The 21,271-nt window shown below is 45.0% G+C and overlaps 1 protein-coding gene across 4 annotated transcripts in view; it reads right to left on the bottom strand.

Annotated features, from left to right (window-relative positions):
* Nucleotides 1-776: 776 nt before the first annotated feature.
* CORO1A (coronin 1A) overlaps nucleotides 777-21,271 on the bottom strand; it is a 32,261-nt gene continuing 11,766 nt past the window's right edge. For 2 of the 4 annotated variants that reach the window (XM_087918336.1, XM_087918337.1), the window contains exons 2-11: nucleotides 14,890-15,092; nucleotides 11,954-12,076; nucleotides 10,942-11,071; nucleotides 10,662-10,846; nucleotides 7,898-8,017; nucleotides 6,434-6,538; nucleotides 6,166-6,311; nucleotides 5,786-5,843; nucleotides 2,986-3,201; nucleotides 777-2,406 (exon numbers count right to left, since the gene is read on the bottom strand). In XM_087918336.1, the coding sequence (XP_087774462.1) occupies nucleotides 2,302-2,406; nucleotides 2,986-3,201; nucleotides 5,786-5,843; nucleotides 6,166-6,311; nucleotides 6,434-6,538; nucleotides 7,898-8,017; nucleotides 10,662-10,846; nucleotides 10,942-11,071; nucleotides 11,954-12,076; nucleotides 14,890-15,092 (1,391 nt within the window). In that variant the 3' untranslated portion in view covers nucleotides 777-2,301. Of the gene's footprint in view, nucleotides 2,407-2,985; nucleotides 3,202-5,785; nucleotides 5,844-6,165; nucleotides 6,312-6,433; nucleotides 6,539-7,897; nucleotides 8,018-10,661; nucleotides 10,847-10,941; nucleotides 11,072-11,953; nucleotides 12,077-14,889; nucleotides 15,093-16,191; nucleotides 16,702-21,271 lie in introns of those variants that run through there. The other 2 variants (XM_026711839.2, XM_087918335.1) reach the window with 2 other exon arrangements.

The following is a 21,271-nucleotide window of genomic DNA, read 5'->3' as shown; positions in this document are numbered from 1 at the left end:
AATAGACATTGTCCTGTGCCTACTTTGATTTCTCCCCTCGCCTTGTAGAGCAAATTGATTAGATAAAGGGATTGCAAGGAAATGAAGCCTTTTGTTGTTCTATGTATCAGAAGCAATGCAGTTGTATAAATCTCTCCTTTGCCTGACTTTTCCCCACCATTAATGTGATCACAGTATTCTTGATTGATGTGTAGCAGTTTGTTTTCTTGAAATCCAATTTCCAGTCTTTCTTTGCTGGAGATGGGAGGATCAGGCAAAGGGGAGATTGCCTGCAGAAATTGCTTGCTTCCCTCAACTGTCCCTAACTCTGGCAGAGCAGAGAGATTGGAGAGGAAGAGATCTCAAGAGAGTGCTGTAAGCTGTTTGTGTAAAGTGTCCACTGGGTTGCCAGTGAAGTTGCGTTGCTTTCATTGCAAGCAAGACAGTAAGCAGGCATTTCAAAAAGGCAGGAGTGTGAAAAAAGAGGAAGGTGTGAAACTGATTTTCTAGTTTCATTTAGTGGTAGAGTTGCTTGCCATCCTAACTAGGTTGTTATGTGAGGACTATCTGTATTTTCTGCCTGATCGTTTGGTGTTGAGACTTGCTGATCTGAATGTTGGCTGCTGGTTGGGACCAAATGATGCATCAAAGAATATCATTTATGATGATCCCAAAAAACCAGCATAACCAGTTCTTGTTGGGAACTATCTGTCCCTGTTTTCCATTTCTTAAAATGTCCTTTGCAGGGGGAGAACTAGGTTAGTCTGTGGTGGCAAAAACCAGGAGTCGGGTAACAGTTTTTCCAACCAATACATTTTATTAAAAGGCATAAGCTTAATAGGCACTGACATCAGAACTCAAAATAAGGACACAATAATACCAAGGAATCCACCTGCCAGGACACCATGAGATATCTCAAAGTATTTTTTTTTTAAACCAAATTTTTATCAGCACCGTTTAATGAGAAATTCTAAAGCATTCAAGCAATCTCAGTTCTCAGCAATAAATTTTTAACATATTAGAATTGTTAACTGATAGGCTACTTGTAACCTCTCATGTATCATCTGTATCTGCATAACCAACTTGATTTTTCTACTCTTCTATCTCCCTCCATTTTAAATTGGTCTCGACACTCCATACATCTCACCAAGTGAGCTACAGCTCACCAAAGCTTTTAATGTCTTAATAAAACGTTGGTTACCTGGAAAAGGTCCTTCCGGGCTCTTCCCAATGTTAAAAAGTCCTCCCTTTGTGGGAGATGAAAACTTTGCTCCTTACTCTGATTTCATTTTGGAGGGGGAAAGCCACCACAGGTCATTGGTCAACTATTCAAATTGGGCCCCGTGCTTAATCAAGAGAAGGGACACCTAGATCAACAGGATTAATTAATTAATTCTATTACATTTAAAGGATCGGCTACAAATCATTGATGAATACATGGGTGAAAAAAATATCTATATCTGAGATGGGTAGACCATTCCATGGAAGATAAAGTGATAAAGAGGATTTAAATAGCTCTGTTAGGCCAAAGGAGCCTTTCAATGTCAGACGTGGGAGAGAACTTCCTAGCGGGGACAGGGAATTGATCCCAAGAATAACCATCGTTTAAAACTTGAATAAAAAAGGTCCGCTATATAACTTCCAGGTGAGTTCAGATGAATGAAACGGTTTGAATTCAATACATAGATGCAAAATTGTTCCAAATAAACAAGCCTAGATTATTACGCAGATAGATTTCCCTTCCTCCCTCTCAGAAAGTGGGGAATCTGCCTTCCAAAGGATTCGCTCCCTGCAATTTTGGGTTGGGTTACTGACTAATTAACTAAAATTGCATACCTATGATCCAAACGTTTGAGTGATGATCAGTTAAATATTTTAGCCCTGTTAAAACAAATTCCCTCAGAAGTAAAATTTTAAGTAAGAGGAAATGCAGCATTTAAAAAAAAATCCAGAGAAAGAACTTTTGTTTTCTAAGGGGAAAAGCAGAGCAGGAACCAGAAAGCGAAGATCCAGAACTGGAGGCCTAGGAGATACAAGCCTGCAGATTGTAAATAGATGGGCTATCATCCCAAATGCTTTCACCAAGGCAAAGCGAAGAAGTATTTCAAATCTTTGCAGGTGGAATCTGTTAACTCAGAAAAGGGGCTCTGTCTGGAACAGACAAACTGAGTTTCTGCCCTGAGCTTAGGGTGGATGAATCTTTATAATGCCCTGAGGATCCACCCATTTTTAAAAAAAAAAATCAAAGGGGCTTTAAAAGGCCAGTGAAACAAAGTCCATGGTGACTCATGAAGAACCAGACTGGCTAGGAAGAGAGAGAAGCTATTTCTTCACAATCCTTTCCAGCTCTGAGATGCGTCGCTCCTGTTCCGACACAGTAGCCTGCAGCCGTTTCAGGTCCTCTGAGAGCTGATCTAAAGCTGGACCCTAAAGGATACATTATGTGGTAAACTTTATTATAATTACTGATAACACTGGAAGAGCAGATTTTATTTATAAAAAGTATGTGTTATCACTCCCTTAAAGTAATCTACAGTTTTGACTCAAAGCATTTATCACTGTTCTAAAATTTCCCCAACTCTATGCAAATCTTCATTCCTGCATAATGTCGTCTGAAAAAACTTGATTGCAGGGTGCATAACTAGAACATCACGATGTCCCTATCATTAGTAGAGAATAGGGATCTTTCCAAAATCCTTAAAATTAGGCCAGATTCTCCCATTTATAAGACTATAAGGGGCAAAGGCTAAAAAGCAAGGCTTCGCCTGTTCCAGTAATGTCAGGTCCTCAGGTATACCTTCCCAAAGCCTTGAAGGACCACAAAAGGCAAATGTTTCTCTCGGGGTTAAAGACACGCCCTCCCCGCTGTCCACAAAGGTGTATGGAACATTGGGTGGTCTTCCAGGAGAAGATGAGGACCATGAAGGTCAATGGGTTGTCAAGGCCAATCCAAGACCAAATACCCCAGGAGACCTAATCTAGACCCTTGGGTTTTCTCCTCCTTACCCCTTGCTGGGTCCTGTCGTGTGGAAGTTGACTTCTCTTGGGCCCCTGCAGGAGAGTCTGGTTGACTTTGAACTCTCGGCTCTTCTGGGGAGTGTAGCCATCCTTGAGGGAAATGAGGATGGGGCTTGCATCCTTGCCTGCTAGCCACTCCTCTGAGGACAAGGCAGGATCTGGACCAGGTGTGTCAGGATATAGGTCCTCTTGGAACAGGTCTGACTGCAGAAACCATACAAAAACACAGTCTCGGCATTACAGCGAGGAAGAACCTTTCCCCTCCAGATTTAAAAACAGAAGTTCAACCTCTCACTACACATCCCAAATGTCAGCATTCTATATGGGGCATAAGTCCTTGACTTATGACCACAACTGAACCCAAAATTTCCATTGCTAAGCAGAACAGATGTTAAGAGAGCTTTTCCCCCCAATTTTACAACCTTTTTTGTTACAGATGTTAAGTTAGTAACACAGTTAAATGAATCTGGCTTCCCCATTGACTGCATGGTGATCACATGATCCCAGGACGCTGCAATCATCATAAATATGAATCAATTGCCAAGCTTCTGAATTTTGGTCACATGACTGGCGGGGGAATGCTGCAACAATTGTAAGTGAAGAATGGTCATAGGTCAGTTTTTCCAGTTCTGTTGTAACTTTGAACAGTCACTAAACAAACTGTCGTAAGTTGAGACCACCTGTATAGGCTCCAAGAGCCAAGTCCAACCTGATTAAACAATTGCCCAAAAGATGGTGAAGATACAGAAAGGAAACTGCTTGTTCAGTGGGCAAATGGCTACAGCTATCTCAAGAAACTGGGAAGGTGGCTTTGCAACTTTTATTTCGGGATAAAAGTTACATGTGTTGAACCAAGACTCTGATAATTTTGGAACGGATGAGCTCCCTCGGTAAATCGATGCATTTACCATGTTTCTGTAAGGAGTGTAGACTTGAGAGAACCACAAGCTATTTAAAATGATTTGTGTCCCGGGATCGAAAGCAGGAGAAAAGCACATTGGATCAACCCAGGAGATCAAGTGATAGATTAGATGCTAGCAGAGGCTCCCAAGCACTATATTGTCCCCGAAACAAGAAGCCCTCTTTACCAACAATGACTAAATAAAGAGGCTGCCTAGAAGATTATTAGATCTGAAATTCAACATATTTGGATAGTATTGGGCTGTGAAAAATTAGTGTGGTGATCCACTCCCCATCTTACGACTACAACATTCCTAAATCAAGAATATGAAGGCTTCATAAATCAAGGCTCCTTTTACTGCAATGGCTGGATTTATACAAAGCCACATTATATGTTTTCTGAGTTTGAGCTTAGCACACTGCATGAACCAGCAGTTCTGATTCATTCTATCAAAGTTAGTTTCACATTAAGTGTGCCCTGGGCCATTCTCATTTGCTCAATGAACCCTCATTAACAAAGCCACGACTTGGCATGACACGTGAACCCATTCTATTGCACTCTTCCAAGTAAATCAAACAATTGTGACTCTCAGTGGTCAGCTTTGCTGCTGTCTCCTTAACGTTCCTAGCTTGTGTTTGCTAGATCCCCAGGAAATCTCTCCTTCCTCCATAATTATCTGAGGCCATGTAATTCTATACAGGTAGGCCTTGACTTATACCCTGTCGCTTAGCAAAAATTCAAAATTACAAAAGACCTTGAAAAAGCTACGTAGGATCCAAATGCAAAGCTCTAACATCCTTTCCCCCACATCAAGTGACAACATTTGGGCCGCTCGGCAACCAGGCCACCTGTACAGCAGTTTGCAATAGCCTATGGTCACATGACCATGATTTACAATGTTTTTCAGATGTAGGCGGATGTATGTATCCCAGGATAATGTTGCAGAATCCAGTCTGGGTCAGTCACTGGGACCAGACGTTCCCTGAAGATGGACTCCAGCACGAATCCGAAAGAACGGAAGACAAAACCTCTGGTCCCAGTGGTCAACCCAGATTGGATCCTGCTACAATGTTTTTGCTGGAAACCAGCATTTGCTCCCAGTTTCTTGCAAAAAATGCTCCGTAGCAACCAACGGGTTCACAACCACCCAATGTTCAATTAATGACTGCCACATTGGTTCAATGATTCCTGCAAAAAAAAAGGTTGTAAAATCAGATGCAGTCACATGGCCACCTGCTTTACGGCCATCATTGACGACCACAATTGAGCTCACAATTCTGACTGTAAGTTGTGACAGTCATCTTGTGACCATCCTCCAATTTTGCAACCTTTGTAAAACAATCTGAGGGCTACCTGTACTCTTTATTGTATCCAAAATGATAAACGATGCAGACAATGGAGGCAGCGAGGTTATTCCTCTGCAGCAGAGATTTGATTATAAGGAAGAAGCAAAAGCAGAGCAAATCACTGTAAGGGGCAACTGTTCTCTAACACTTCATATCCAGGTAAGGCTTCTACCTGAAACTCTGGAGAGGTACAGAGCAGCACTGAACCAACCTGAGGCCTTCAGCCTAATTTAAAAAGCAATCAGTTCATCTTCTTGGCAAGCTGCTGGACAGGGAAAAAAGAGGAGGAGGAGGAGGTTGGTCCCTGCCCGTTTGCAATTCCCCAAGAAATTATCCACGAGAAACTCAACCTTGGCCATCCTGAAGCAGATGATGCCCCTCTAAATGGCAGAATGGTGCCAATGCAGCTTTCTAGAGAGATGGTTCCTTAGGCTCAAGGAGAAACGAGCCTCAGCCCTTTCCTTCCCTGCTATGAACTGTTTTTTCAGTTGTTCTCCCAATGCCTTTTCCTACCGACCGTAAAGGGTCGGTCCACTCTTACCTTCCGGGGCACCGTCATAGCAATGGGTTCACATTTCCTCTCATGTAGTTTGTAAAATCTAGAAGGAATAAAAAATGATTCTAGGAAGGAGAGAGAAAAAAATCTTTGGAAGGGTCTCCTCTAAAACAAAAGCTAAAAAGTCCCAGGTATTATTTATGCTTGGCCCAAGGAATCTGAGTGTTGGATTGCAACAGAATATAAGAAAGTGTCAGGTTTCTATTCAGGGGTGAAGCTTGCAGAGGTTTTGTACCTTTTGGTGCTATTTGTCACCTTCACTTGATACCAGTGTTGGGGGGGTAGGGGGTTTATAAATAGGATGGGAGACCACATCCCTGTGAACCTCTTGCAGGAAGCAGGGGAGCAAAACACACATTCTCTACCTGGCAATCTCGCACTTGCTGACATCCAGCCCTCGTTTGGGCATCCATCCGCCTCCTCGCTGCGACTCCTTGGAAGTAAACATGGATAAATAGTGCACATAGGGCGCTTCGCCAGTCAGCTCGAAGTACCGGATGCTGCTGTCACCCTGCAGTGGATGTTGAGGCTCTTTTAATTTCTGCTTGTTAAAGAACTTCCCCCGCTGAGCTCATCCAAAATGTTGCTTCTAGATTTGGCATTGCCAGGATTTCCCCTTCACTCAGGACTCACCTTGCCGGTCAGGTAAACCACGTTGGTGTCTGGATCATAATAAGGCAAGAGTACGCCACTGCTTGTATCTAGCTCCTGAAGAGTCAATGGTTCCTCAGGATTTCTCTATAGAGGAAAAAAAAGGAAGGAAGGAAGGTAGGAAGGAAGGAAGGAAGGAAGGAAGGAAGGAAGAAAGAAAGAAAGAAAGAAAGAAAGAAAGAAAGAAAGAAAGAAAGAAAGAAAGAAAGAAAGAAAGAAGAAAAAGAAGGAACGAAAGAAAGGAAAGAAAAAGGAAGGAAGGGAAAGAGAAAGAGAAGGAAGGAAAGAAGGAAGGATTTTAGAAATACAGTTGTAGAGTTAGTCTGGAATAAAAGCCTAAGAGTAACTTCCTAGTCAGAGTTACACTGAGTTAATTAAGACAAAATCTCTTTGAAATGTTTGTTTGCTTTCTTCCTACATTTGGGCTCTGTTGTCTCGTCTCATCCAAACTGCACTTCTTCCCCAGTTCCTTCCCAGTTCCTCACAGACTCTCATAGTTTAGCCATAGTTCTACCTGAAACTAATGAAATGTCTGCAAGAAAGCAAGCTCAGAGAGCACCAAGGACTCATTGCAACCCTAAGCTACAAATATTCTCTTTTATAAACTCCTTTATAGTTCCACGTGCTGAAAAAGCATAGAGTTCTTACAAAACATACTTGTGGGTTTCTGTGATCTAAAGAATGATGGAAAGAGCCAGTGTGGTGTAGTGGTTTTAAGGCACCAGGCGAGAAACTGTGAGACCATGAGTTCTACTCCTGCCTTGGGCATGAAGCCAGCAGGTTGACCTTGGGCCAGTCATTCACTCTCAGCTCTAGGAAGGAAGGAAAGAAAGAAGGAAGGGCAAACTACTTCGAAAAATCTTCCCAAGGAAACTGAGGGGCTTGTCTAGGCAGTCACAAGGAGTCAAGACTGGCTTAAAAGTAAACACTCCACCCCACCTCAAAAAAAGAACAATTATCCAGACTTCTGAACAAGAACTTCTTGTTCTCTGGGAAGAATTTCAGCCTGCCCCTCCATCAATAAATAGGGCATCATAGTTGATCTGTTTTACAGGGTTGTTGTTAAAGACTTCAATAGTAAATGAAACGTGTTAAGCATTCAAAATTCCCGTACAAAATACAGAAGATCCCTACAACACCAGAGTGAATTTCCTCTTGAAATGTCCTTGGGTCTACTTCGTGTCCTTTAATAAATTGTTTATTGTAAAAGAATTACAATATGCACAAGGGAGAGGACTTTGATGTTGAAACGGGCTTTCCTGCAACCTTCTTCAACGCAAGGCTTTGGCAATAGCCTTGCCCTCATTTTTCCTCACTGGCCTTAATTGAACGGTAAGGGCCACCCACTTTTCAAATCCCTTGGACAGCAGGCGTCCTCTACCATTCAAATCTTTGGAAGGCGTTGCCCAAATACCACCTGTAAAGATGTCCATTCTCTCTGCTCACCAGATCCCACAGGGCCACCTGTCGCTCGCTCATGCGGCTGAAACCTGTTGTAAAAAGCTTCCCATCCTTCACAGTTGTTGCCCGAACGGGACGAGATCCCTCGTGGGCCCGGGGCAATTCCTGAAGGTGAGAAAATGAGACAAAATGAGACTTGTAAGAGCAGAAGGAAGCTTAACCACAAATGAATGACCAGGTCTTGCCCACTTCTGGACAGTGAGAAATAATCCCATTTTGTTGGGCCATTTTCCAGCCTTCTCTCCCAGCACAAAATATCTCATTTGCCCATATCAATACTGAGGGAAGAGCGAAATACTCTCTGAACAAGAGGAAACATTTCTCCATGATAAATCAATCTGGAAGACATGAGGATGCCCATCGGTAGAAATGGACTTTAAAAGCAGGCTTGCAAGTAACAAGAAACACATGTAGTCCTCAACTTACAACCATTATTTTAGTGACTGTTCAAAGTTACAACGGCATTGAAAAAGGTGACTTATCACTGTTTTTCACATATACAACTGTTGTGGCATTCCTATGGTCACATGATCAAATTTGGGATACTTGGCAACTGGCTTATATTTATGTGTAGTTGCAGTGTCCTGGGTCATGTGATCATGTTTTGTGACCTTTTGGCAAGCAATGTCAATGGAAAAGCCAGATTCACTTAACAACCGTGCTAGAGGTAGTCCTCGACTTACAACAGTTTGTTTAGTGACCGTTCAAAGTTACAACAGCACTGAAAAAGGGACTTGTGACCATTTTTCAGGTTTATAACCATTATAGCATCCTTATTGTCACATGATTTACATTCAGATGCTTTATAACTGACTCACATTTATGACAGTTGCAGTGTCCCAGAGTCATGTGATCATCTTTGCCGGCTTTTGACAAATCAAGTCAATGGGGAAACCAAATTCACTTAACAGCCATGTTATTAATTTAACAACTGCAGTGATTCACTTAATAGATGTGATAAGAGAAATCATAAAATGGGGCAAAACTCATTTAACAAATTTCTCGCTTAACATAAATTTTGGGCTCAATTGTGATCGTATGTTGAGGACTACCTGTATTAAGTTAACAACTGTAGTGATTCACTTAACAACTGTGGCAAGGAAATGGAGTAAAACTCACTTAACAACTGTCTTAGCAACAGAAACCGTAAATCCAGGACTGCATTAGGAATAATTTACCAAGGCATGTAAGAAATGCAAAAATCTACTGTGGTACAAGTTGTTTTCAACTTACAATTGTTTAATGACAATTTGAGCTTATGGAGGCCAAGGAGAAAATGACTTGTGACTCATTCTCAAAATTATGACTGTTGTACCCCATCCTATGCAATCATGGGATTGCAATTTGGTGCTTGGCAACTAGCTTGCATTTACAATGGTTGTAGTGTCTTGCTGGCATATGATTGCAATTTGCAATCTTCCCAGTCGGCTACTGAAAAGCAAAGTCAATTGGGGAAGCAGGATTCACTTAAAGACTGCACGATTTGCTTAACAACCATGACCTGCTTAATAACCATGATAAAAATGGTAGCAAAAATGGATCCAGTCTTGTGATGACTTCCTTAATGGCTGCACTGCCTAGCAAATACAACGTGCAAATCTAGTCAAGGTCTATCTGTATAGACTGTTTCTACTATGCCCTTCACATCAGTGTTGCGTTTCAAAAAAGTTTACCACCGGTTCGGTGGGCATGGCTTGGTGGGCATGCTTTGCATGCACTCACACACTTTGCACACGCGTATGTGCCAAACGCGTACTTTGCACAGGTGCAGGGGCTTTCAAACTCAACTCCTGTAATCCTGTACTCTCTCTGTCACTTCAGCAGATGACGCGCAGCAATCTGTTATGCCACGCAAAGCCTCTGCGCTTCAAAATCAGGACGTAAAGGTCAATATGGGAGCCCAGGCAGGCAAATGGGCCCAATAGCACAGCATCTTAGAGAACCAGTTCAATCTCCACTGCTCTTCGGCAGTACCGGTACACCAGAACAGGGCCGAACTGGTAGAATAGCAATAGCAATAGACTTATATACTGCTTTATAGTGCTTTACAGCCCTCTCAAAGCGGTTTACAGAGTCAGCATATTGCCCCCAACAATCTGGGTCCTCATTTTACCCACCTTGGAAGGATGGAAGGCTGAGTCAACCTTGAGCCTGGTGATATCACCACTGCTTCACATAAACCATTCCAAAGTCAATCTCTATCCCATTGAATTTTCAGATTTTGCACCAATCAATTAGTACTCTGTGATTACTCAGCTGATTCTATCCTCACTAGCTTGTTATGGGGATGCCTCTCTCTTTTTCTCTACAGTTGTTCAGAGATTTTCTCATGAATACTTTGATTAAATGAGAACCAAAAGACTCAGAGATCATGGTACAGATAAATGCTAACGAGGAAGTCTCTAGAATCAACAGTAGTGTGCTTTTGAATTTAAAGATACAAATCAAGGAATAAGTGATGGCAATGTTTCTGCAAACTTTTGACTATATACTTTGAAATATAAATCACTGAATTAATTCATGGCTGGATGGAAACTTGGCTCTCCACATTGCTGATCGTCAATACCTATTAGCCAACACCGCCAAAAATAAACAACATTAGAAGAATAAGAGACACTCCATTTTGGGGACCAGACAAATCTGCTAACACAGGCAATTATTCATCTAATTTGCATCCTGATTTTAAAAAAATCAGCCTTTTCTGGACCTGGCAGTTTTAGACTTTCTAGAAGGTGAAAGTTTTCCCTACATTTGCTGCTGTGCCTCCTGTCCGGGGGTCAAAAAGCCGCACGTGCTTATCCCGGCAGGCCGTGCAGAGCAAAGAGCCGTCCTGGTTCCAAGCTGCACTGTAGATGACATCTGGGTGCAACTCATCCAAGGAAATGGCCGCTTGTCCAACACCCACGTCCCAGACTTTTATGACATTGTCGCAGCCTGTAGCAGATGGGAAGAAGACAACAGTCATGATTAGGAAGGTGGCAGATTGCGGTTGTGGCCCTGGGCCCATCTTTGGGCCTGATTTTCCTTACCTGCACTCAGCAGGAGGTTCTGGGCTGTTGGGTGCCATGTCACAATCCCCACCCTTTTAGAGTGGCCTTCAAGAGTCACCAGAGGTTCATTCAGAGATCTTGTAAGACCACCTTCAGGCACCGACCAGACCTAAAAACATGCAAGACAAGAATTAAAGAAGATTGTGAGAGAACTGGATAGAAAAGACACCCCCTATTTTGCCAGAATGATTCTGTTGTCTTATGTCTGCCTGCCTGCTTGCCTGGGTGGTCAAAGGTCTAAAAACAACCCAGACAACAGTGGGCATATCTTTAATATTTTGGAGGTGATCTAATTTGATGCCTTGAACTGGTGCAGAGAACAGATTGCATGCAAGTGACTCTGGAGCACAGGAGGCAAACCGTGAGGCATATTACTTGGAGATGGTAAAAGATCCTCAGATAACCTTGCTTGTCTGCCATCCAAATTCTCCATTCGGATAAAATTTCCCTTCATTTGATACTTCTTTAAGCGTCCTTGCCTATATGTCATTCATTTTTCCCACAATTCATTGCTGTTTGCCCTCTCAGACTCCTCTTTATCTCCCACAGTGGGATGTTCAGCTTGCTACTTCTCTTTTCTTCCCTTTTTCTGCTCGCTCCTGATTTTTCTGAGGGAAAACAGTTCCAGCAAGAATTGTTATCTACCGGTTGTAAGCCTCTGGTGGGGGGATTACAGGAGCTACTACTGAAAGAAACAAGACAGCAGGTTAGATGAGGGCTAACAGACTCAATGTTCTCCAAAATGCATTGTCAGAATGCTGGTGGCCTAGGATAACAAAGAGTTTAGTCCCAAATCCTAGAGAGGCCCAGAGAGCTTACTGCTACTTTAAAAAAAAACAACTATGCACAAAAAATATTCTTGTAAGCAACAAGGCAAGGTTGTGACCAGTGATGTCCTCAGGAACATAAAGTGCCCCTGGCTTTGCGGTGCCTGGGCAAACTGCCCAGTCCCTTCCTTCTCCTTCTCCCTTTTATTAATTTGACCACTTACCATAACAGTGCAGTCCTCGGATGCGCTGGCAATAACATGGTCATTGTGGGGGCACCACTCTACGTCTAACACAGGAGCTGTGTGCCCCGAGACCACAGGGTGGGCTTTATCCAGGCGACCAGTCTGCAAAAAAAGGAAGATAGAATGTTTGTTTCGATGCATCAGGGATTTATTTCAAATGGCAACTCTTACTTTCCAGCGCTTGTGCTGTTTTTCTGTATTCCATAAAGCAGACATTTTACTTTGAGAACATGGCCCATAGGAAGCCATATGATGAGAACCAGGAGACCCAATTATTCCTGGGCTCACTGAATTGGTGTAGACCAGGGGTGTCCAACCTTGGCAACTTTAAGACTCAGCCAGCAAAGCTCCACAAGTCTTAAAGTTGCCAAGGTTGGACACCCCTGGTGTAGATGATCAGTGTAGAGCAAGCAATAGGCTGACCATGTTCATTTCCCCCAACCTTGAGATAAACACCCAGAACTGGAAGAATGCCTTCAGAGTTTAAGGCCTATCACAAGTACAAGTTGATCGGCATCATCCTGTCCCAATCTCTTTAATCTCCATTGGCTCTACCAGCAGATGAGAAATAGAAAGGGTAACTTCATACAAAACCCCAACCCTGGTTTATAAAACAAAACACAGGCATTAATCAGATAGTAGGTAGTTCTGTCTTCAGAAGTTGAGGGTGCTAAGGTCAACACGGGTCAGGTACGTGGTGGCCTAATGGTTAAGACTCTGGACTTGTCCACCGGAAATTTGGCAGATTTCCGGACCCAAGCACCACATAACAGGGTGAGCTCCTGTTCTTGACCCTAGTCTTGTCCACTTAGTTATTCGAAAGCGTGCAAATGCAAGTAAATAGATTCCATTGGTGGGAAGATAACAGTGTTCCGTGCACCTCGGTGTATAGTCATGCCAGCCACATGACCATGGAATTATCTTTGGAGAATGCTGGCTTCCTTGGCTAGGAAACAGAGGTGAGCACCACTCCCTAGAGTCAGTCACCACTGGAGGAGAAATCTTTACCTTAGCTTTGCTTAAGGTCAACACTGAGTTATGCCATTTGCATTTGGAGAAGGTGGGCAAATGGGAGAGAAACAAAGGGGCCAGAGGAAGATCCTTAGCAGGGAGGGAACAAGGTAGAGGCCTAACCATGTTGCTGCCCAACAATTTATTACAGGAAGAGAAATTGTCATCGAATGTTAAAAGTTTAAAACAGAACAAACCATGCAGCAGATTAATTGCCAGACCCAAACTTTTAGCATCCAGAGCTAACAGGCATCTGGATTTTTGCACCCTCCTCTTTTACTTCCAGATGGAAGATCCTTCCATCTCTTTCTTAATTTCTTTCCCGCCCACCTCACTTTCCTTCTTTAATTAGCTCTTTTGCAGGCACATGTTTATAGATCCCTGTTTCCACAGTGCCATCTAACCCACCCCCTTCCCAGAATCCCACATCTTTCTGCATTCAGGGAAAATAACAATAGAGTTGCCAAATTTTCACCAAGGCACCATTTATTTCTGTGCCTTTAACCATAGTTGGATCCACAGACATTACTGCTATCCCTATTTTTATCTATTCAGTTGATACGACACTTAACATGCTGAATCATTTTCATAGCAAATCACAACTTTTCACTTGTGAAAATGTTCTCTTGCTGACACCAATCTCTTTTAAGAGAGTTAGAAGCTGGACTCACTGCTGCGGGAGAGGTCTATTTTTTTAAAGTTTGCTTTTACTTCTTCTTTTTAATCGGTTGGCAAAGGCCTTAAAGCACCTGGAGCAAAAGACTTGAGAAACTTGTAACCATTCGCTATCCTTTCAGCAATTCCTACAGTTTGAGTTTTAAGATCTCTATTCCCTCTCCTTCTGTGACCTTCCCATCCATTGCCTCCAAGAAGAGCTGATTGGGCTGGAATTCACAAACTGGAATCCAGGAAAAATGTTAGGCCAGTGGGTTGAATCTACTGCCACTTATCCAAATGGGAAAAGAAGGGAGAACGTATGGCCACCAGCCTGGTTTACGTGTTGTTCTATAGCCTCCTTCTCTCCTTTCCCACACCATTTATTGCTTGCTGCCTCTGAATCTTCTCCATGTCATGCTGAAATCATGAGATATATCCTAGGGGCAAGCACAAGGGCTTCGCCAGGAATGTCTGGAAAAGCAATCCACTGAGTTGACCTACATCTAAACTTTGATTTTGAAAGGGGAAAAATATAACGGCTAGAGTAATTCATAACAACGGTAGTCATCAAATTTGGAGGAAATTTCATGTAGCTACTGTGGCCTTTCAAGGAGACACTTAAAACATACAACCTGGCTGTGGGGAAGAGAAGTTACACATTACAGAAAGCAGGAGAGGAAGCCAATCCCCTGCTCCCAAATATAAAGCTCAGATTGACAGAGAGGATGGGAGACCGTGAGCAACCAACTCGCAAGCTTCCATTTTTGAATGGATGAGGCCACAGGGATGAGAACCAGGACTGCTGAGTTGGGGGATCAACCATTGAAGAAATGGAGTTTAGTGTGAAACTAGAAGCATCATGAGAAAGCACAGAGGAGAACTTTAATTATTGCTAACTGATGTCGGTTCTTTTTCCTCCTGCTGCCCCCAAAGCCACTTCCTCTTCTTCATTTTTTTCTTTTTTTTTTTCATCTTATTTCCGTAACAGGTCCTAACCATTTAAGGTAAAAAAAAACCAGCAGTTCCACCAATCCCTGCCCCCTTCTTGCGTGCTGTGCAAGTCCCCAGAAAACCACAAAAAAAGCAGAGGACGGGGAAGAAGGCAGAAGTTAGATTTGCAGTTTTCTATGGGATTCCTTGGCAAGAACCTGCCTTGAGCATTGCTGGGAAGACGACCTGGGATAAACCAGAAAAGCTTTGAAAGAGGTCTCAAAAGAGGAGGGGGTTAAGAAGGTGGGGGAGGGCACCTTGGACAATGGCAGGACCAGGAAGGCTCCTCCACCACTGGCCTCCACAACGATGGCTAAGAATTGGGGGTTGACAGAGCAAAAGTTCCCATCCCATGTCATTTGAGAAACACGGATGTCATCATAGCATTGGTCACCCTTCACTGGTTGCCCGTAGACATGGCGGAATTTACTGGACCTCACAACTTTGCGGCTCATAGTTCCTGCAAAACAGCACATTGTTAACACCATACAGTCATCCCTAGGAGCATGCAACCACCCCACTGCTAGCACCATTTCCTTCTTGAAACCTTGAGCCCGTGTGAGTCGATGATGGCCCTGAGCCCCGTTTCACCTCCTGCCGACACGCTAAAGCCTCTCTGTCTCAGCCCAGCACCAACTCCACACGGAAGAACCAACTGGGATCAAGAAGATTTGATTAAATTTGCACCTTCTAAGGTCATGCAGCTGCAGAAGATCATTGTACATCCCCTGCCCGAGTAGACCCTCCAAGGCCCAAATGCTTCCCACAGAATAGGAGAGCTCTTCAGAATACAGTAACGCTGAGGAAAGTGCTGCGTTCAAGTCTTACGCAGGCCAACCCTCCCAAAGATCCCAGAAGATGAGTTTGCAGCCTGGTCATTTATTCATGAATTAGCTCCACCAGATCTCAGAATTGTAAATAAATAACACACATGCAACCCTTAAACCCACACATTTTTCTCAAGGGAGCTCAGGATATTGCATCTATGAGATAATTTATATTATTCTCACAACCTCCCTAAGAAGTACACCGGCTTGGGGAATAAACATTTCAAAAAGACTAGCTAGTTGGCTTCACCATTGGGGAATATGACTGCAGATCTCTCTGGCCAAACCCCAGGCTCTGAGGTCTTCCGCGTGTTGGACTATAACCCCCATCATTCCCAGCAAGGACAGCTGGGCATCAGGAGAGAGATAGCTACTCTCTTGGGTATGACATTTAAATGAAATGACAAAACGGCATCCACTTCCAAGGCTGCTGGCTGACGTGGGTGGGAAAGAAAATGCCTTCCCAATTCCAAATGAGACAAAGTGCCAGTTAAATCAGAGAGGAAGGACTGCCTGAACCCTAATACAGGAGTGTGCTCCCCGGGGACCTACTTCACAGGGCTCTGTGCTTTGCCCATCGAAGTTCTAAAGCCAAGATAAAATCAACAGCACAAGACTCCCCTTGCAACCCATAGCGCTCTCAGCAAGAGCCCCATCAACAAAGCAGAGACACACTCCAATCCTTTTGGTTTTACACACACACACACACACACACACATCCTGAGCACTCACCTGCACCTTCCGTAGCTGATGTACCACACAATGCATTAGGAATAGGGCGCTCAGGCTTTTTAAAAGCCATCGCCCAGGAACAGCGCTGGGAGGGCTATCTCTTAAAGGGCCAGCACACAGAAAGCTCACCACCTCTGCTCGTCATACTTTTTCTCACTTCCTCTCTTCTCCACCCCCCCCCCCTTTTCTTTAGCATCCTTCAATCTGGTGATGGCACAGAATTGCTGCTTTATTTGCACAAAATACTGTATGGGCACGCGAGAGGAGAGAGGAAATGACCACCTGTTAAAAAGAATTGTGCACAGGTTTCATTTGGACAGTTCCAAATGGTAAAGATCTTTTCTTTCCTGCTTGAAGAAAACCGTGGCAGAGACTTCCTAAATAGCTACGTAAAAATCTTATGATGCTCTGTTTCCCTTCTGTAACCATTGTAATGTGAAGCACCACTTCAAATATTTGCCACTCTTCTTCCCTGATAAGCAGGGCCACATCAGTTTCAGAAAATGATACCACCTGCAAAATTGAGCTCCCCCACCCCACAAAAAGCATTAAGCAGCACCTGTTTTTAGTCCTCCTGTACGTCGCTATCTTGGTCAAACCACAAAGGCACTTGTGCATGAATGTCTGCTTATAGAAGAAACCCACCATCTTAAAAAGAGACTATGCTAATTACATTAATAAGGACCTGAGTGTTTGTATCATTATTATTATTAATCATCGCACAGTCGGCCAGATGTTCAGACTGGATTTGGCATTTTTGCCTACCTATCAAGTCCTTACCAAGGACCTGGGATAGGCAGATCTGAATGTTTGACGGTGTTACAGATATTGTCGCAGGATGGAAGCTGTTCCAAGTAAAGCTGCCTTCTGCAATTGACTGATGGCAAATTTGTCAATGACAATGATGGTGTTCAAGGGGTGCTCCAATTGTTTTGGGACTGCACTCAAGGCACCTATTACTGTTGGTACTATCCTTGCTTGCCTTTGCCATAGTCATTCTATTCTATTTGTAGGTCTTTGTATTTTGTTATCTTCTCCAGTTCTTTCTCTTCTATTCTGCCATCCCCAGGCACTGCCAGATCCACTATCCAGACTTTTTTTGTCTTTGTTATCGACAACTGTTAAGTGCAGGCTGTTATGTGGCAGTTGTTTGTCTGTTTGGATTCTGAAGTTCCAGAGCAATTTAACTTCTTCATTTTTTATGACATTTTCTATTTTATGGTCCCACTGTTCTGTATTAGCATACTCCAAACCCTGAATCCTGATTGGTCCACACGGACCGCAACCTGATTGGCCAACTAAATGGCCGTGATTGGCGCATTAAGAATCAACCGCGATTGGCCGAGCTGATCACGGGAGATTCAAAGCCCTGTCATTGGCTGCTGAGCTGCAAGCAATTCCTATATGAAGGGTTGCTGTGGCTCGCAGGTCTTGTACTGGTCTGTATATACAATAAAGAGCTGAATGATCACTTATGGTCTCACGTCTCTGTGGGAGCCGATCTACCTGATCTAACACTGGCGACGAAGGTGGGATTGTGAGACAAGAGACCAACCAAGCACGTGGCAAAGCGGCACAAAACGACTGACAAAATTGGCCAGCAAAACCACGCCACCCGCACCCTTCAACCAGGCTACCGAGGATTGGGAATCCTACATTGACCGATTCCTAATGTTCTTGAAAAGCAGCAATCTAAAAGATGCCAACGGACAAAAAAAAAGGGCCATGTTCCTGACACACTGCGGGCCTGCAGTGTTCAATATGGCAAAGGCCCTAGCCAAACCTGACGACGTAAAGGCGATCGACTGGGCTGACCTCGAACCGTTGCTGCAGAACCACTATGCCCCCACCGTGCCCACCCTCATCAGAAGGCACGATTTCTACCGGCGGGACCAAAAGGAGGGTGAGAGTATCAGCGACTTCATGGCTGAACTGAGGGACCTCGGAGGCATGTGCAGTTTCACCGACATGGACGAGGCCCTGCGAGACCATGTTGTCCTTGGGCTCAAGGACCCCATTCTGCAGAGCCGGCTAATGGCAAGGGGCAACATCTCCTTCACCGAAGCCCTCACTGAGGCAACTGCAGCCAAAGCAACCAAGAAATTGGCAGCTTGGATGCAGCAGGCGAGCGCAGCGGACTGGCCAGCAGCCATCGAGACAACCCCGGCCCCTGAGAAACACACAGAGACCAGCCACCGGGTGATCACCACCACCCACCATGGTGACATCGATTCCCTCTCCGACACCGAAGACAAGGAGGAAGAAATCCACCGACTCCAGGCGGAGCACGACTGGCAGGAGCAGAGAGGACATAAGTCGGGGTTCCAGTGTGCCGGCTGTGGAGGCGATCACCCCTGCTCTGAATGCCGTTTCCTTGATGCTATCTGTTGTCATTGCGACAAGCAGGGGCACATCGCCAAGGTGTGCTGGAATAGGCGGAACTACAGCCCCGATGATGAGACGGCAGCCCCGGCGACGAGACGGCACCCCACCAGGACCAAAGACCACCACACCGAGAGCCAATGGAGCCAAGATGGACAAAGCAAGCAGCTCAGCAAGGCACGGCGGAGAGAGGAGACCCATCAGACGGTCGTCATCGGACACTCCTCGACCATCGACGTCTGGAAGGTGCACGTGGAGGTGGGCATCGAGGATCAACCATGTGAGATGGAGGTGGATTCCAGATCCTACCTCTCCATGGTTTCCTGGCGCACAATCAAATGCCTGGTGCCTACCATCCACCGCCATGAGCTGGAAAATCAAAAGCTGACCCTAAAGGACTATCAGGGAAACCGTATCCCTGTAGTTGGAACTGGACATTTCAAAATAAGTTTTAAACGGCATACCGAAGTGCTACCGCTCACCATCGTAGACAGAGACCGCCCAAGCCTGCTGGGACTACAATGGTTCACACCGCTGGGAATCGAGGTGATGGGAATCCACCACATTGAAGAGGCGGACTGGGAAGCGGCGCTCATGAGGGACGTCCAAGAGGTCTTTGACGACACCTTAGGCAAGTACCGGGGGTCCCCAATCTCTTTCAATCTAGACCCAAACGTTGCCCCAATCTGCCTTAAGCCACGGTGAGTGCCATTCGCGCTCAAGCCCAAGATCAATGAGCAGTTAGACAAGCTCATTTCACAAGGGGTTTTAGAGCCGATTGACCATGCCCAATTGGAGACCCCCATAGTCACCCCCATCAAGCCAGATGGGTCTGTAAGAATTTGCGGTGACTACAAGGCCACCCTCAACCACGCACTGCAGCAGAGTGCCTACCCCATCCCAGTAATACAGCATCTCCTGCACTCACTAGGGGGAGGCCGGCTCTTCGCAAAGCTCAACCTGACACAAGCCTACTGGCAGCTGCCAGTCGATGCTACAACTGCAGAGGCGCAAACTATCGTAACCCACCGAGGGGCATTCCGATGTAACAGACTCCAATTTGGAGTCAGCGTGGCACCAGGGGTCTTCCAGAGCCTAATGGAAAGACTGCTCCAAGGGATCAAAGGGGTGATGCCCTACTTTCATGATGTGCTGGTGGCAGCTACCAATAAAACACAATTGGAAAAACGCCTAAGGGAGGTACTACAAAAATTCAAAGACTCAGGGCTTAAAGTTAAAAAGAAAAATGCCAGCTGTGCACCGAGAGGGTCGAATTCCTGGGGTACCTCCTAGAAAGCACGGAATCCACCCCACCGAGAAAAAGCTGAGGGCCATCAAAGAAGCCCTGAGACCAAGGAATAAGGCGGAACTGCAGGCTTTTCTTGGACTCATTAATTTCTATAATGTTTTCCTACCACAAAAGGTGACCGCGGCGGAACCCTTGCATAGGCTGTTGGACAAAACAGCCACCTGGACCTGGGAGAAGCAGGAGGAAAACACTTTCAAACAAACCAAAGACCTGCTAACATCAGACGCAGTCCTTATCCAATACAGCAAGACCGTGCCGCTGACTGTGACATGCGATGCGTCACCCTTTGGCATCGGGGCCATCCTCAGCCACATGCTACCAGATGGAAAAGAAGCACCCATCACCTTCTTTTCAAGAACGCTATCCAAACCGGAAAGGAACTACAGCCAGCTGGACAAGGAGGCCCTAGCAGTCATCTCCGGTGTGAAAAGTTTCCACAAGTATCTCTATGGTAGGACCTTTTCAATTATCACCAACCACAAGCCACTGCTAGGGATCCTGGCAGGGAATAAGGCCACCCCAAACATCCTGTCACCTAGGATGACAAGGTGGTCCGAGTTCCTTGCCGCCTACAGCTACCAGCTGACACACCGGCCCGGCAAGAATATTTTGCATGCAGACGCATTGCGCCACTCCCTCCTGCCAGACCTGGAGAACGACCCGGCACCCACAACAACAACCTTGCACATTGAGACATTACCCAACCCACCCCTGACCGCGTCAGACATTGCCAGATAGACTAATAAAGACAAGCGGCTGGCGCGAGTCTTGAGCTGGGTGGAAAAAGGGTGGCCGGAAAGCGATGGTGACAAACAATTTAAAACCTTCAGAAACCGGCAAACTGAACTCTTCACAAAAAAAGGGTTGCATACTTTGGGGGGACAGGGTTGTGATTCCAGAGACTTTGCAAAGAAGGGTATTGTCTATGTTGCATGAAGGGCACCCAGACATTGTCAAAATGAAAGCCCTAGCCAGGAGTTACGCCTGGTGGCCAGGGATGGACAAACAGATCGAGACTTGGGTAGCCACATGCAAAAGGTGTCAGGAAACTAGACCAAGCCCCACCACCACCCCGATCCTGGAATGGGAAACGCCCAGGGGCCCCTGGTCTAGAATCCACATAGACTTCGCCAGTCCTACCAAGGGACACACATTCCTGATCACCATAGACGCTTACTCCAACTGGCTGGAGGTAAGCATCATGAAAACCGCAACCACAGAAGCCATCATAAAAAAACTAAACAAACTGTTCACCACACATGGGCTGCCAGATGTGCTAGTGTCAGACAACGGCCCGCAATTTACCGCACTAGCCTTTGAAAAATTCCTGGCAGAACAGGACATACGACACGCATTAACAGCGCCCGCTCATCTGGCGGCAAACGGGTG

The sequence above is a fragment of the Pseudonaja textilis genome, chromosome Z (assembly GCF_049901715.1).
Source record: "Pseudonaja textilis isolate UNSWEBS1 chromosome Z, rPseTex1.2, whole genome shotgun sequence".
In the NCBI taxonomy this organism is placed as follows: Eukaryota; Metazoa; Chordata; class Lepidosauria; order Squamata; family Elapidae; genus Pseudonaja; species Pseudonaja textilis.
Note: the sequence above shows the minus strand (reverse complement) of the source record. Positions and strands in the feature narration are given on the sequence as shown.